Source organism: Bombus vosnesenskii, unplaced genomic scaffold (genome assembly GCF_011952255.1).
Source record: "Bombus vosnesenskii isolate JDL3184/JDL3185 unplaced genomic scaffold, Bvos_JDL3184-5_v1.1 scf7180000016274, whole genome shotgun sequence".
Lineage (NCBI taxonomy): Eukaryota > Metazoa > Arthropoda > Insecta > Hymenoptera > Apidae > Bombus > Bombus vosnesenskii.
In genome coordinates this window covers 300,651-316,879 of record NW_022884343.1, presented here as the reverse complement: position 1 = coordinate 316,879, position 16,229 = coordinate 300,651, and the positions used below count along the sequence as shown (strand labels likewise).

General features: G+C 34.1%; 2 protein-coding genes across 2 annotated transcripts; one reads left to right on the top strand and one right to left on the bottom strand.

Annotated features, from left to right (window-relative positions):
* Window positions 1-7,452: 7,452 nt before the first annotated feature.
* Window positions 7,453-12,072, top strand: LOC117242587 (ATP-dependent RNA helicase DHX8). Its single transcript, XM_033509385.1, has 12 exons — window positions 7,453-7,546; window positions 7,745-7,830; window positions 7,911-8,657; window positions 8,731-8,972; window positions 9,050-9,354; window positions 9,436-9,865; window positions 9,929-10,187; window positions 10,257-10,747; window positions 10,844-11,176; window positions 11,237-11,440; window positions 11,517-11,697; window positions 11,770-12,072. Exons 1-12 carry the CDS (start codon window positions 7,453-7,455, stop codon window positions 11,989-11,991), a joined length of 3,594 nt encoding a protein of 1,197 aa, XP_033365276.1. The 3' UTR covers window positions 11,992-12,072.
* Window positions 12,073-12,617: 545 nt separating this feature from the next.
* Window positions 12,618-15,532, bottom strand: LOC117242595 (dnaJ homolog subfamily C member 1-like). Its single transcript, XM_033509404.1, has 7 exons — window positions 15,128-15,532; window positions 14,944-15,045; window positions 14,074-14,292; window positions 13,756-14,000; window positions 13,361-13,655; window positions 13,070-13,288; window positions 12,618-12,997 (listed from the first exon to the last, which is right to left on the bottom strand). Exons 1-7 carry the CDS (start codon window positions 15,275-15,277, stop codon window positions 12,932-12,934), a joined length of 1,296 nt encoding a protein of 431 aa, XP_033365295.1. The 5' UTR covers window positions 15,278-15,532; the 3' UTR covers window positions 12,618-12,931.
* Between the last annotated feature and the right edge of the window lie 697 nt (window positions 15,533-16,229).

Sequence of the window (16,229 nt, the reverse complement as noted above, 5' to 3'; positions counted from 1 at the left end):
AAATTATTCGAAACTACTGTTACATTGTGAAAAGGGAAAACGCCGACCTCCGCTACAAGTAAAACCACAAAGATTAGTCAAAGGACATTGTCCTAATTATATTCCACCAACCGAAAAGAAAGAGGCTCCCAGCCGACTCTGCGTTGTCTGTGGCGATACAAAAGAGACGGTACAGAAGAACGCAGACATAAAGAAACAAGATGTTATTGGGAAAACTATAGCGTCTGGCTATGTGCTGCCCCGTGCTTTATATTATATCGTACAGAACATATTACCGGCTATTAATTGTTTACGCTAATAAAGAATCCTATTTTCCGTGTCCATGAGCACAACTATCGTTCCTTCGCACCCTACGCCCCGATTTTCACTTTACTATGTTCGAAACGTAGGACATTAATCAGCAGCGATAGATATCATAATTCTAACGAAGAAAACAAATCTAATGAAGAAACAATCCTGATCGCCTGATTAGGACGAAAAAGACACGAGCGTTAAAAGGTAGAATATTATACTTGTCTCCAATTTACACCTTTTTGCCCCTACGATTAACTTTCCCTTTACCCGATTAATCGATAAATGAAAATAAATAAAATTGAAATTAAATGAATAAATTCTAAATGAAATGTGAAATCAAATTTAGAAACCGGAGGTTTGATTTCGCTGCGCCCTGTGTACCTTCGCGTCTTTCAATTTCCCATAAATGCATCGAAATCCTCAGTTTCTAGCGTTGGATTTGGCTCGTATATAGGTTGGCGAATTATTCCAAAAAACGTGATGCATGTCAATTAGAGGAGTACCGAGTGACAAGGGGAGGAAAGTGAAGTACTCTTGTTGACGAAAGCGCATACGCGTGGACAAGATCGGAGGAAGATATTCGCCACGAATATAAAGCAAGTTAGCCGGTACGAAGGGAAAAATGTTGAAATAAATTTCTTGAATACAAAGAAAGCTCGGCGATTTATAGTCTGACAGCTGAATTCTTCGATCGCGTGTACCCTTCGGTAGTTTTTAGACGCCGGCTCCACTCCTTTTATTTGATCGGAAGACCAGCTATTTCCAGTCTTTTAGATACAAGCCTCTACCCGACTTTCTTTTTCTCCCTCTTCTTTTTAAACAGCCATGCCTGTAATGAATTACCACCGCGTCATGTCCATATTAAGTTACGTTCACTTTACAAGCTTACGATAAATTACGTTTACGTTATACGACTATGATAAGTGTCAGGCTTACAACTTGTACTTAACATCTGTGAGAGAATAAGTGCGGTAACATTAACAGTGAGTTAATTTACACCCACTATTATTTGTTCTTCGTTCTGGTTTTCCTCATCCTCTTACTGAATCACACTTTAGATAAGTCACTATTAAATCATACTTCAGATAAGTAACTATTAGATCATACTTGATTCAATTGAGATCGAAACGCATACAAGTCATTCGATCATTAGAAATAACGCTTGAGTGTTTAGTAAGTATTTCTTAGAAATTATGAAATTATGAAATGTCCATTGACATTCCCTTTCAATTGTGTATGAATCCTGAAATGCACCAACAACCGTTGGATTTTCGCTATTTTTCCGATGTACAAAGTAAATAGACTTGTACAATATAATGTATAAGTGTAGAAAATAAATTAACACACGATACGATAGAAAATTAATAACGAAGATAGAGTCGATGCAATTTTCTCGTGATAATCATCGTGTATCATAATATACGATAATAGACTGAGTGAAACGTACTAGCAGTTGGCAATAAGATCTAGGCCGAAACGTGTGACTGTCAGAGTATTAAATGATTGCATGGAAGAATTTGTTATCCGAAGGAACGGAATAACGTAGAATGTAGAACGAAGCAGTTTGGAATATATTTTGTGAAACAGTAGCGAGGAGATAGAAAAATCGGATTAAAGAGTTAAGTAAATTAACGGGATCTACGAACTTGTCATTTCGATCATCTTTGTAAATCAGTGACGGCAAATTAAGAATTATGAGAATTTTGCTGTCGATAAAACAGTTGAAAGGCCATGTAAAGAGGCGCCCTCCTTACTTAAAATACCACTTAAAATTTGTTTCGAAAAAGTATTTTCTGTGATTCTATGGTTGTGTCACCGCAAAATCATAAAGATACAAAGATATCGTGCTGGAAAAGCGATTTAGGAATAGAAAGAGAACGTTGCATAGATATCCCTTCTGTCCTTGCTTAGTAACGCATGCACATTCGTAAATATGTAGTGTAACACCGATTAACGAGCGGCATCGGCATGCATGCGTTATTAGACAAGAATAGAAGAAAGTTCTATGCAGCGTTCTCTTTCTATTCTCGTATCATTGCTTCAGCTCGCTCCCACGCCCTATCTTTATATCGCGATGGTAACATATGACTGGCGCACTCTATCGTCATATCGCTACATCTGCTACAAACGAATTACTGTAATAACGATCGTTCAAAAATACAAAGGTTCTGTTGTACCACCTACAATTTGGAATTATTACTGAAATTAGATCGAAATTCCTAGCTATGTATGTAATTACATTCCCATAAAAACATAATAGCGATTGCAGCCAATTAGCTCATATTACGTATTTTTAATTTCAAATGCTATTCTTGTATATGAGTGGAACATTTTTCTATTTCGCAACGCTAATTTACTAAATCCGTAATCATAAAATAAAATCTCAAAATAAACCGCGAAGAGTGCTTTATTACATTTGCAATTATATTTAATTTAATTTTGACAAAAAAAAGAGATAGAAAGAAATGCAAAATTCGCGAAAGCACACACCATGCATGTGTTCATTAGTCACGCAACGCTAATAAACACTAATCTGTGCACTCATATTTCAACATACGCAACCCTAATACCGAGATATCCAAGTGCAGCCACGGGGATAGGCTTCCACAATTCCAGTGGAACATTTTGGGCATTTTATAGACGCAACGCTACTTACAAGAACGCGATCATTCGTCAACGCAACGCTAATCGAAAAAATTATGAAAGCAATCCCGATGAAATACATCGCAACGCTAATTCTTAAAGCGGATTTAATGTAAGTTACTATTACTAGATTGAATAAAGGCTACTTCAACTATAATCGATAATCAAAAACCGTGGTACTACGAAATTAATCCAAAATTAACATCGCTTTAATTTAACTTTAAGTAAAACAAAACGCGAGAAACTCTAATTGTACGCTTTAATAAGTTCTAGCAATTCACGATCGAAAATACTGAAAACAATCGCGACATTTTACAATTCGTAACACTAAAGCAAACGCGATCATTTTTTCATCGCAACGCTAGTCCAAACCGTAATTAATCAATCGCAACGCTAATGCAAATACCGCGACTAGCCCAAATGAGGATGGGCCGACATATACGTCGGCAACAAACAAATTACAACTAATACTACTACAAATACTAAAGACGAGCACAGTGACAAAATAGTAACAAGAATGACTTCCCATGCTCTGTATCTGGATGACCCAGAGGATGGGCAGCCATTAGTAGTTGCCCTCTTGAGTGGCAGTATGCTGGGCCTCTTCGGCTCATAGCCTCTTCTTTCTTCGGGCGCGATGCCCGCTGAAACTTACATCTAGGCTCGAGACTTTCTAAATCGCAAACCAAAAAATAACTTATAAAGGTGAAATAAAAATATAAATCGCGGAAGCTGGCCCAAATGCATATGGATGAACAACGATCAGAGCGATCGCTGTCCGTTCGCGTGTGCGTGCTCGAGCAATACATAAACGCTCGTTTCGAAACCTACTCGCGACCACGATCGCGAAAATCGAAAAATCGATCAACTATGCCAGAGACGTGGCATTCTGCCCCGTGCCAGGCTTCGCCATCCATTTTTCAAATTACCTTTCCTGAAATAGATTGGACACGCGAGAATGAGCCTACCCGACCAGAGAGAGACCACACCAACGCACTCACTCCACGATTCTCACACATACCACTCGGGCGCAAGAACCTACACTAGAGAGGACGTCCCGGGACACCTCCGACACCCGAGTTTGACACACAACTTGCGCACTCTAATGTACGTACCATTTTGCTGAAATCGACTGACGAAAGTTAGCGACCATTACTAACAACACGATAAAAGCAAGTCCTGTGACTTGTTGATTGTAATTCGTATAAATATCCATAATTCAAAGAAACGATAGGCGGTACGAAATTTGGTACCAATTATTATCATTATCATCTTTAAATTTATAATGAACGGAATAATAGCTAAAACGACGCAATTCCACAGCCTAACCACACGCACAATGTGGAAAGTACGTCGTTCACGATACACTAACGCATCGTCAGTCGCTTAAAAATTGTTATAAATTTGTCAATGGTCATCGTACCCGTTGCCTTTCTCTCACCCACGTAGCACCTGGGCACGTGAGTGAGGTCCTGGCAACGAATACGGAAGGGGTTAAACCTGAAAATCCTAACTAAAAATGATATTTATGCATCTATTTTGTATTTAACGGGCTAATCGTTCTTCATTTTGCAATTTCAAATTTTATTTCAAATTATTATCACTGTATACTCTACTTTATTAATTTAATGAATTACCAGAATTCTAATATCGAATGTGTTCATAAAAAGCAATATAACATAATTATTCGCTCAAATAATTGACTCTAAACTCTAACAAATTATTAAACTTTAGTATTGAAAGAAAGAATAAACGGAATAAGAAATTTATTTAATAATTGAATCAAGATAAGATACTAATGCCAACAACCTCAGGCGATCCCTTCGTCGAAGCACAATTTGAAAAGTATGAAAGCAGTACAGAAAACTTGTTGCTTCGATTCCGAGATCTGCCTGTCGCGAAATTTCTTCTTGCGCATAAAATTCAAGACATTTTTGTACTTAAGGACTAAGCTTCGATATCTTTCTATTTTTTAAATTAATACTCAAATACAAATATAAAAGCCAAACAATTAATAAAAATAATTTCCATTTTTAATGCAACGAAGTCGGAGGATATCCGACTTCTCCACGAAATATTCAGTTGTCATTCCGACAGTTATCTCATTTATTCAAATATTCACATCTCATTTATATACGTATATTTGTATGGTTATTTAGCTTCTGCAAATATACATTTTTAGTATATTCTGATTTTAGAAGTAATTATAGTGAATCATTATATTAATACTATTAATATAAAAACAAATAATATAATATAAAAACGCGATGTGCAAGAAGACCTATCCTCAACTAATAAATAACACACAGAAAAAAGAAATGTTACTACTCACGAGTATAATAAATACCCGCGGTCACTGTGCTCGCAAAAAATTCTACGTAATACAACCAATCACCCGTGCCGATTCGGACCTTTCGTCCTACGACATGATTGAGTGACCGGAGGAACAAAAATACATGCGACTCACCACAGATGCGAAGAACCTGTCATCGATGCTGATCGTCATAGTCCAGAAAGTCATTATCAATGACGTCATCAAACAGGAACCATCGAAACCCATGGCACAAGTGCAGGTTACAAACAATCTGTAATAAAATATTCAATATCACAATTTGTTCTTACGTTGTTTGTCCATATAAAATAAAGATAAAAATTGGCATTCTAATAATTGAAAAGTTGCACTTCATTCGATAATAATTGAAGCAAAACGTATGCACAAATATTTAACTACATAATTGGAATATAGTATTCAAAGCTTTCATAAGTTATTTCTACATTGCTGTATAGCAATTGTGTAGCAAAGATTAGTATTGGTCCAATAAAAAAACGAAAATAAACATGTACATACGTCTGCCTTTGTTATAATAACTCAATCATTACCAAATCTGCATAAGAAGTCAAGAAATTGATTATTAATCATCTGCTGCGTCGTTTTTGTATCGATTTAAATTATCGATTATGAATCTCCCATAGCCTCAGTGCTGTAAACTGCTAGTCTTTCATCAGCGAATAATATATACAAAGGAAAACCAACAATTTCAAGTAAATGTACAAAAAACCAATAACTTATAATATTTGAACAAATTATAGCAAAATAAATCAATAATAGAATTCAAATTACGCTTCAGAGGCAAGTAATATAAAGTATCGATGACTCTAATCGTCAAATATACAATCAACGATAAAAGTACAAAGAAATTTCGGAAAGCTACTTAATTTTACTAAAAATGATAATTGATAAGTGAATAAATAAAAACGTACTATTCTGATGATGCTGATAGAAGCGTAAAAATGATGATAAAATCGAAATTAAGATACTAATAATGACGATGTGACGCGACGTACACTGGCTCCACGAATTTCAATACTAATCCTGAATTACCAATCGTGGAGACTTTAATATAGCCTCCGCCAATAGGAGCGCTCGGTTTGAGTTCGCAATATTTTCTGCCAATAGGAACGGACTTCCTTCCATATGAGCGCGCGATAATTCAATCTAATCAAATGGTCAAATTAATTAAATTGTTAAATAAACAACATATTTAAGGTAATGTTCATTGCCAATTGCGAATAAAATTATGCTCTTAACGGAAAATTTTCGTGTCTTATAACTATCTATTATTAAATAAAATATGGTATAGTAAAGTAGGCTATAGTAAAAGTAACACTACGATATATTATTTAAATATTCATACTGTTATTAATATATATATATTATTAATAAATAATTAAAACATACAATAATTAAAAGAAAAAAGTGAGAAAGATTATTCTACCATGTTTTATGAATGTATTTATTTAATAGAATAGTTATTATTATTAAAAATTTTTAATAATTAATCATTTAGAATAGTCGTCAAGAATTAAGAGCAAAATTATGATAAAAAAAGGAAATGCACATATATAATACTAGAGAAGAAATAAGAGTGTTTACACCCGTAGTTCTAGTTGTTTCATAGTACAGGTGTTGTATCCTGAAGGCGTCAAACGCTAGCATATACAAGAATCTATAAAATTAGAGATCTGCCCTGTTTGGTTGTACGCTGACATATACAGGAATCTATGTATTTAAATTTTAAGTTAGAGCATTGACTAAGAATACGATAGTTGTATATTCGGCTGTGGTTCCTTTATGTCAGAGTACTATTCCGAGAACAACCAGAACTGCTCATAAGCGTAAGCATTTTCATTTTCTCTCTGGTAATACATGTTCAGTTTATTTTCTGCAGCTAAAATATTTTGTTACTGATAAGTGTTAAAGTTATTTCCTACAACAAAATTTTTTTATTACTGACACTTGTTAAAGACATTTCCTGCATAATAATGATAATAACATAGTTCCAAATGCTTCCGCAATGTTTTTATGGCAAATTTTATGCTTCATAACGCATGTACATTGATTCCAAACATAATTTCACGAAAGAATGGTTTGAATTGAAATTTCCAATATCATGTATTAATTTATTTGTTTCAAATACTTAGTATTGATATAAGCAGATAAGTGAAAGCACGAAAATGGATGAAGTTGCAAAGCTCGAACACCTGTCTTTGGTTTCGAAAATATGCACGGAATTGGAAAATCATTTAGGGCTAAATGACAAAGATTTGGGTATGAAATATAATTTTATTTATATTAATAAAAACACAGATTTTGTTACTCTAATACAAACATATCCTATGTTCTCTTAATTCTCATAAAGTCTTTTATTGTTTACATTTTGTTGTTGACTAGATTATATATAAACTATATTTAATTATTAATTATATTACATTATTATAATTATAAATTATATTCTCTCTCCTACAGCTGAATTCATAATCCATTTGGCAGAGAAAAATGATACATTTGATAAATTTAAAAAAGTTCTCATTGAAAATGGTGCTGAATTTTCTGTAAGTAATTTATGAAGCTTATCCTTTTATCCCTTTGTTCCTTTATCTAGCTGCATTGTAACGTTCAATTATTCATTTAGGAATCTTTTATGGCCAATTTGCTAAGAATAATACAACATATGAAACCAACTAAATTGGAGGAGAAATCATTGAAACCTCCGACAAAGCAAGATGAACTAGCTCAAAAATTCCCTGCCCTAGCACTGCCAAACGAGGAACCAAAAATTGTGGATGAAAAAGAACTCAAAGACGATGATATAGTCAGCAGTGCTATGGCAAGTTTGGAGGAACTAGCACCATCAAAAAAGTCTAACAAAGAAGATAGCAAGAAAGAGAACCAATCAATCGATAATAATGATAAGAAGAACAAACACACAAGAAGAAGTAGATCAAGAGATAGAAGAAGACACAGATCACGTTCATCAGGTCGCAGAGACAGAAGGCATAGGTCTAGATCTCGTTCAAGGTCACGAGATCGTTCAAGATCCAGAGATAGAAGACGTCACAGGTCCAGAGATCGTAAAAGATCTAGATCACGAGACAGAAAATTTCATAGGGACAAATATTCCAATAAATTTGATCGATCTAGATCGCGATCTGTAGAAGAACTTTCCATGGATCCAGAAGTAGGCAAGATCTATTCAGGCAAAGTAGCTAATATCGTACCTTTTGGTTGTTTTGTTCAATTGGAGGGTTTGAAACGAAGGTGGGAAGGGCTTGTTCATATCTCACAATTAAGAAGGGAAGGAAGAGTCGCCAGTGCTAGCGATGTAGTATCTAGGGGTCAGAAGGTGCTCGTGAAAGTCCTCAATATTGGTGGACAAAAGGTATACAAACTTATAAAATGAAGTAAATATATTTTTAAATAGATTTAGGGCTTTACTAATTGAGTTTTAATAGGTTTCTTTAAGTATGAAGGATGTTGATCAGGAAACCGGCAGGGATCTAAATCCTGTTGTGGCTGTTACCAAAACTGAAGAAGATGAGAAACATTTGAGAAATCCAGATAGGCCTACTTCCTTGTTAGAACTCCAGGGTAATTGGGACGAGGACGAAACTTATTCTAGAAAACGTGTGCAGAGATTGTCTTCTCCAGAAAAGTGGGAAATTAAACAAATGCTTGCCGCATCTTGTATCGATAGGTATTACTAAAATTAATTAAATAATTAAATTTCTTGATGTAGTAACTTCATTGTTTGAACTTTACCTTTTTCTATAGGAGTGAATTGCCAGAATTCGATACCGAAACAGGAATCCTCCCACGAGAAGACGATGAAGAAGAAGACGTTGAAATAGAGTTAGTGGAAGAAGAGCCACCATTTTTACATGGCCACGGAAGAGCTCTTGGAGACTTAAGTCCTGTTCGTATAGTAAAAAATCCTGATGGTTCTTTAGCGCAAGCTGCAATGATGCAGAGTGCTTTAGCAAAGGAAAGGAGGGAACAAAAAATGTTGCAAAGAGAACAGGAAATGGATTCTGTTCCAACAGGTCTGAACAAAAATTGGATTGACCCTCTACCAGAAGGTAATTTTTTTATTTCTACGTACACTTAAAAACTTTTTAATATAAAATACTTTAACAATACAGTTTTTATAAATTGTATAGCTGAAAGTAGAACATTAGCTGCGAACATGCGTGGAATCGGCCTTCAAACACAAGATTTGCCCGAGTGGAAGAAACACGTGATAGGAGGAAAAAAGTCTTCCTTTGGAAAGAAAACAAATTTAACTCTTCTTGAACAGCGTCAGAGCTTACCAATATATAAACTCAGGGATGATTTAGTTAAAGCTGTGACGGATAATCAAATTTTAATCGTAATTGGAGAAACAGGGTCAGGAAAGACCACGCAAATTACACAGTATTTAGCAGAAGCAGGGTTCACAGCCCGTGGAAAGATCGGCTGTACTCAACCTAGAAGAGTGGCTGCCATGTCAGTTGCCAAAAGAGTGGCGGAAGAATTCGGTTGTCGTTTAGGACAAGAAGTTGGCTACACGATTCGTTTTGAAGACTGTACTGGTCCAGAAACCAACATAAAGTAAGTAATACGTTCTTCAGTTGCATAGATACAAATATTCAATATTAATGTTCAATTTTGTAGGTATATGACTGATGGTATGTTGCTAAGAGAATGTCTCATGGATTTGGATTTGAAGACATACTCTGTAATTATGTTGGATGAGGCACATGAACGTACCATTCACACGGACGTTCTTTTTGGATTGCTGAAACAAGCTGTAGGGAGGAGGCCAGATTTAAAGCTAATCGTTACAAGTGCAACTTTGGATGCTGTCAAATTTTCACAATACTTTTTTGAAGCACCGATCTTCACTATTCCTGGTAGAACATTCGAAGTTGAAGTAAGTGATTCAAATCTATGTTTAAAAGTTTTTATAACTGAAAGTATTAATTGAAATTATTTTAAACAGGTCATGTACACCAAAGAACCAGAAACAGACTATCTGGATGCCGCACTGATAACAGTAATGCAGATACATTTGAGAGAACCTCCAGGAGACATACTTCTATTCCTAACTGGTCAAGAAGAAATCGACACAGCTTGTGAAATTTTATACGAACGTATGAAATCTTTAGGTCCTGATGTTCCAGAATTAATCATTTTGCCCGTATATTCGGCGCTTCCTTCGGAGATGCAGACGAGAATATTTGAACCAGCTCCACCTGGTTCCAGAAAAGTGGTAATAGCCACCAATATAGCGGAAACTAGTTTGACTATCGATGGAATTTATTACGTAGTTGATCCAGGATTTGTGAAACAGAAGGTCTATAATTCTAAAACTGGAATGGATAGTCTTATAGTAACACCAATAAGTCAAGCAGCTGCGAAACAAAGAGCAGGGAGGGCTGGCAGAACTGGTCCAGGAAAATGTTATAGACTTTATACTGAAAGGGCTTATAGGTATTTGGCTTAAAATTTACAAATACTTTGAAATACTCTATATTTGAAAATATGCAACAAATAAACTATTTAATTATATTCTTTAATTCTTTCTAGGGACGAAATGCTTCCGACGCCGGTTCCAGAAATCCAACGTACTAATTTAGCAACCACGGTATTACAATTAAAGACTATGGGCATCAATGATCTATTACACTTTGATTTTATGGATGCTCCACCTGTCGAATCGCTGATTATGGCTTTGGAATCTCTACACAGCTTAAGTGCATTAGATAACGAAGGTTTGTTAACCAGATTAGGAAGAAGGATGGCAGAGTTTCCTCTAGAACCTAATTTATCTAAAATGCTTATTATGAGCGTACATCTTCAATGCTCTGATGAGATATTGACCATCGTCAGCATGTTATCTGTTCAGAACGTCTTCTACAGGTAAGAAATGTTATCGGACGAGAATCGCGAACGAATGTTTAATTTTTGTAATTTTTCTAGACCGAAAGATAAGCAAGCTTTAGCAGATCAAAAGAAAGCAAAATTCAACCAACCGGAGGGCGATCATTTAACTCTGTTGGCAGTTTATAACTCCTGGAGAAATAATAAATTTAGTAATGCATGGTGTTATGAAAATTTTGTGCAAATTAGAACTTTAAAACGCGCTCAGGATGTTCGGAAACAACTATTAGGTATAATGGACAGGTAATTATCAGTTTATTTGTAAATACAATTTTTTAATATCTAATAAGATAAACTAATTATTTATTTGGTTTATCAGACACAAATTGGACGTAGTATCTGCAGGTAAAAACACTGTAAGAATTCAGAAAGCTGTTTGTTCTGGTTTCTTCAGAAACGCCGCAAAGAAAGATCCTCAAGAAGGATATAGAACCTTGGTAGATAGCCAAGTTGTCTACATTCATCCAAGTAGCGCGTTATTTAACAGACAACCGGAATGGGTAAGTCAATGAAGGTTAGAAACGTAATTATAAAAGATACATATGACCAATTTTTTCTTTCATTTTCTATAGGTAATTTATCATGAATTGGTCCAAACTACAAAAGAATACATGAGGGAAGTGACAACTATAGATCCAAAATGGTTAGTAGAGTTTGCGCCAGCATTTTTCAAATTTAGCGATCCGACCAAACTTAGCAAGTTTAAGAAGAACCAAAGATTGGAACCACTTTATAATAAGTACGAAGAACCGAACGCTTGGCGAATATCAAGGGTTCGAAGAAGACGTAATTAAAATGTTTATTATACAATCTGTAAATAGTATTTTGTACAGTCATTATTTAAAAACTAACCAATAAATAGCTCGGATATACTAGTTGTTTTCTTCACTTCACTTCTTTGCGTATGATACAAAATTAAATATTAGTTACACAAAATGTTGCTTTCCATTTAGACAATTATAAAATATGTTCGACGTTGAAATTATAATAGTAGTTCTCTATGCTTATATGTATTTATAATTTCTTAAGTAAAGTAAATTACGCAGAATAATTCGTGGGCAATTATCTCGTCCATTGCAAATTTATAGCCTTTTAAATATTTACACTTATAATGCAAGAACAGGGCCCACTGTTTTACTTTATAGTATAACTCCTGGGTTAGATCTCGAAAAATATTTAAGACGGAATTTGTTTGTACTAGTTTTAACAAGTACAATACAAGTAACTTAGTTTTCAGAGTCTAATATCGACTATATTAATATAGTTCATCTATATATGTAAGTTATATTAATGGTAAAGTAAAATGTGTTATACACTTTGGCATGATTACTTTTTACAATTTGTTTTCAAAGCTAAAACGATACGGCGTATCAGTCTCAGAGAACAGGAAAGTATTTAATTATCATATCTCTTGTCAGTCTTTTCCTCTGAATTAGTTATTAAATTTATTAAATAAATACATTCTCCACAAACATTTAATAATAAAATGATGTAGGAGTAATTGTTCTTTTTCGTGTATAAAGTTTCTTTTTTTCTTAATTATTCTTAATGTGTCATCCTTGTATAAGAGTACTTTTAAGAAATCTTTAATTCACTTTGTAAAGCTTGTACAACAGCTGTGAAATATGTATCATCTTAAGATCGAAAATTATGTTTTTCTTTCATTTTTCTTTTTTGGACTTGATTGGCATTGGACTATACTTTTTGTCGAAGGAACATCTTGTACATGGCAGGCTATTGAGTATGTTGTTTCTTTTTGACTAATTCCACCAATTGTCTATACCTTGCTTGGCATTCATCCTTTGGAACGCAATATCGATTATATTAAACATACGTTTGAAAAATTCGTTGTAATATATCTATATACGATACCTTGCTCTTTCCTTCAACGCATTTTGCGATTTTCTCCCATCTATCTATTGATGTGCCTTTAGGATATTTTATAAGAGCCGCTTCTAGAGCTCTTTGTTGTTCTTGACTCCATTCGCTAACGCTTTCTACATTTTCGGCACGAGTCTTTATCTTTTTTGAACGTTCTTCTATAACAGTCTCCTCTGTAGACGAACCGGGTTTTAATCCTTCGTCTTTTATCTAGCAAGTACCAAAAAATTATTCATCAAGAAGTTAGAATTAGAATCTATAAAAAACAGATTAGAAAATAACCTTTTTCGCCATATGTGTAACTTCGGTAACTGTACGGTTCATCGCGTCTGCAATTTTATCCCACCTCTCTGATGTACCACTGGGATACTTCTTCACGAGTTTTATTAATTCTAGTATGTCATCATCAGTCCATAATCCCCCAGAAATAGCAGGTTTCTGATAAACGTGATTCGTTTGATCTTTCTTAAACACCTCTTTAACGCCATTACCGCTTCTTTCTTGCGGAGTGAAACCAGTTCTGCGTCTCCTCGTACGAGATGTGAATTCTGGTTCTGGTTGTTCGTTTTCTTGCATTCTGAAACAGGTCGTATAAATAAATTCTAAGCATACCTAATGGAAGGAAAATGTTTGGTGGCAAATAATACGTTTCATTTGAATATCACAGCTTTACTCACAATGCTTCTTCTTCTTTTTGCTTTTTCCTACGTTTTCTTTCTTCCAGTATAGTATTCATTACACGCATGATATCAGGTATGGACAATGTAAAAGCTATTATCCATCTTGGAAATTGAAACGGGAGAGTGTTCCAAATAGTTGGTGTAGGAATTTTCTCCAAAATGTCTGCCAAATCCGGCACATCCATCTTCCCTTTCTTATTCTTTTTTTGCATTTTCTGAAGTTTACTGCCCAAAACTTGTTCCTGCAACATACATTATGATAAATAGGCAAAGCAATTTAACTTCCATTAGTTTTGAGTAGTTTTTCTTACATACATATGTATATCTTTTCTCGAAATATGCGGCCCACGCAACTACATATTGTCCGATGGTAATCAGTAAAAATAAAATTATTGCTAATTCTACAAGTCCCATTTTCCGCACATGGCGGTAATAATACACGGCTGATCGCCAGTTTGGCAATCCATTAACTAGAACATTGTCGTATCGCTGACGTTTCGCAGGATCTTTCAGAATATCATAAACAGCGACTAACTGGAAATGAGAGGACAGTGGTGAAAAAATACTAAATCTATTTCCCTTCAGACACTGAAAATTCTAATCAGGCATCATTTTTTATATAAAGTATCTAAGTACAAATCAGGTATCATAAAAATATAATCATTTATAGCAAATGTGATGGGAAAGTTGTAAGTTGAAAGATGAAGTTGACATTGCCTCAAAAAGTAAATTGAATTTTTCTAACTTTAAGTGATCACAATTTTGAAATTAATGCAAGAAGTACAAAAATTCAAATAGTATTTTGTAGAAGAAAGTCAATATTTATATAGTATGAAAAAACATATTGCTTAAATTGCTAATTAATTGTAATAAAATACAACTATTTAAGATAACGTATTATGATCAAAATATTCCATAAAATATGGTTCTAATTATATTATAACTTCTAAAATAAGTTGGAATATATTTATTGTGTATCAGAACATACTGTTAACTTCATCTATATTTTCTAACTTTCACACCATATTTGCCATAAATGATTGTATTTTTATGATACTTATAGGACTTATAGGATGATGAATTAGAATTTTAGGTACCCAAAGGAGTAGAAATTAGAAATTAGAAATTTTTTGTCCTTCATCATTCGAAATGTTTATTTCAGAATTAGGACGATCTGTTACTTACTTTCCTAAACTGCTGTTCTGCATCTTCTGCAGGATTTTTATCCGGATGCAACTGCAGTGACAATCGTCTGAAAGCTTTTTTAATTTCCGAAGCATTTGCGGCCTGAAAAATTAATTCATCAACTATTTGTTTTTCATTTAGAAAATTAATTATGTAAATAAGGACAATAAAAAACGAGATAAACCTGGGGGACACCAAGCACTTCGTAGAAATTTTGATTGACCTCCTCGACAACATCAAATACTTCCAATTCGTCATTGTCCCAAGCATTTGTGACACCATATACATCGAAAAAGTATAAAATTCGAAAGATCAGTAATAATGACACTCTCATTTTTTTTATTCGCTAAGTATGTACATTCATATCCGTTGAAAAGTTCCTCCTTTTTTATTCTAGCGCGTTAGTCACTGAAACACTATGCTATAATCATTATTTCACTCGAATTAAATCGATCTTCCGCTAACCAAAGTATGAAATATGTTAAAATGCTAAGTGCCACATCGCAAATTCAAGTGAGGTTAGATTATGGAAACGTAGGCCGTGTGTATTAAACGCGTCGACGACTGACGATATATAGGAAAAAAATAGAATTTGAACTTGTGTTAGTGTATCTGTTGCACTTAACCAAAGGCTTATTTTCAATTCGCGATTTTATGATCGTCAATCTACTTTATCAATCGAGGTTACCTATAAAAGATTTTTAGTTTTTTAAATCATTTCTGATTCTGTATCCAAAATTTTACATTGAAACAAAATTATAGAACCTTTTGAAACATCATCTTCAATTTCACAACTCAAACTGTCTATTAATACTCAAATTCATTCATCTAAAAATGTGCTATATAACATGTGAGAGAATAATTAAAGATTAAATTCAACAAACTGATTGTATGAAAAGGATTATTTTAAGTAATTTTGTTCCATGTGTTAATGCAAGTAATCCGTTTAATCTTGATTACCTGGAACAATATGTGCAACAAAGTTGCTTAAGATAAGCAAGATTACGGTTTATAAGTTGCCTATATAATATATGTATATAGAAATGTCCATGCTGATATAAAAGATGAAGTCAAATTTATCGAACTGGTTGTATGAAAAGGATTAGTTTAGACAAGTTTCTTCTGCATATTAAACCAAATAATTCATTTAATCTTGTGTACCTAGAACAATATGTACAACAAATTTGCTTAAGATAAGCAAGATTACGATTTGTAAGAGACTGTATTGCCGATAGGAATACTAACGTTAGCGCTATAATATACAGATGACTCCACCAATTTCGGTG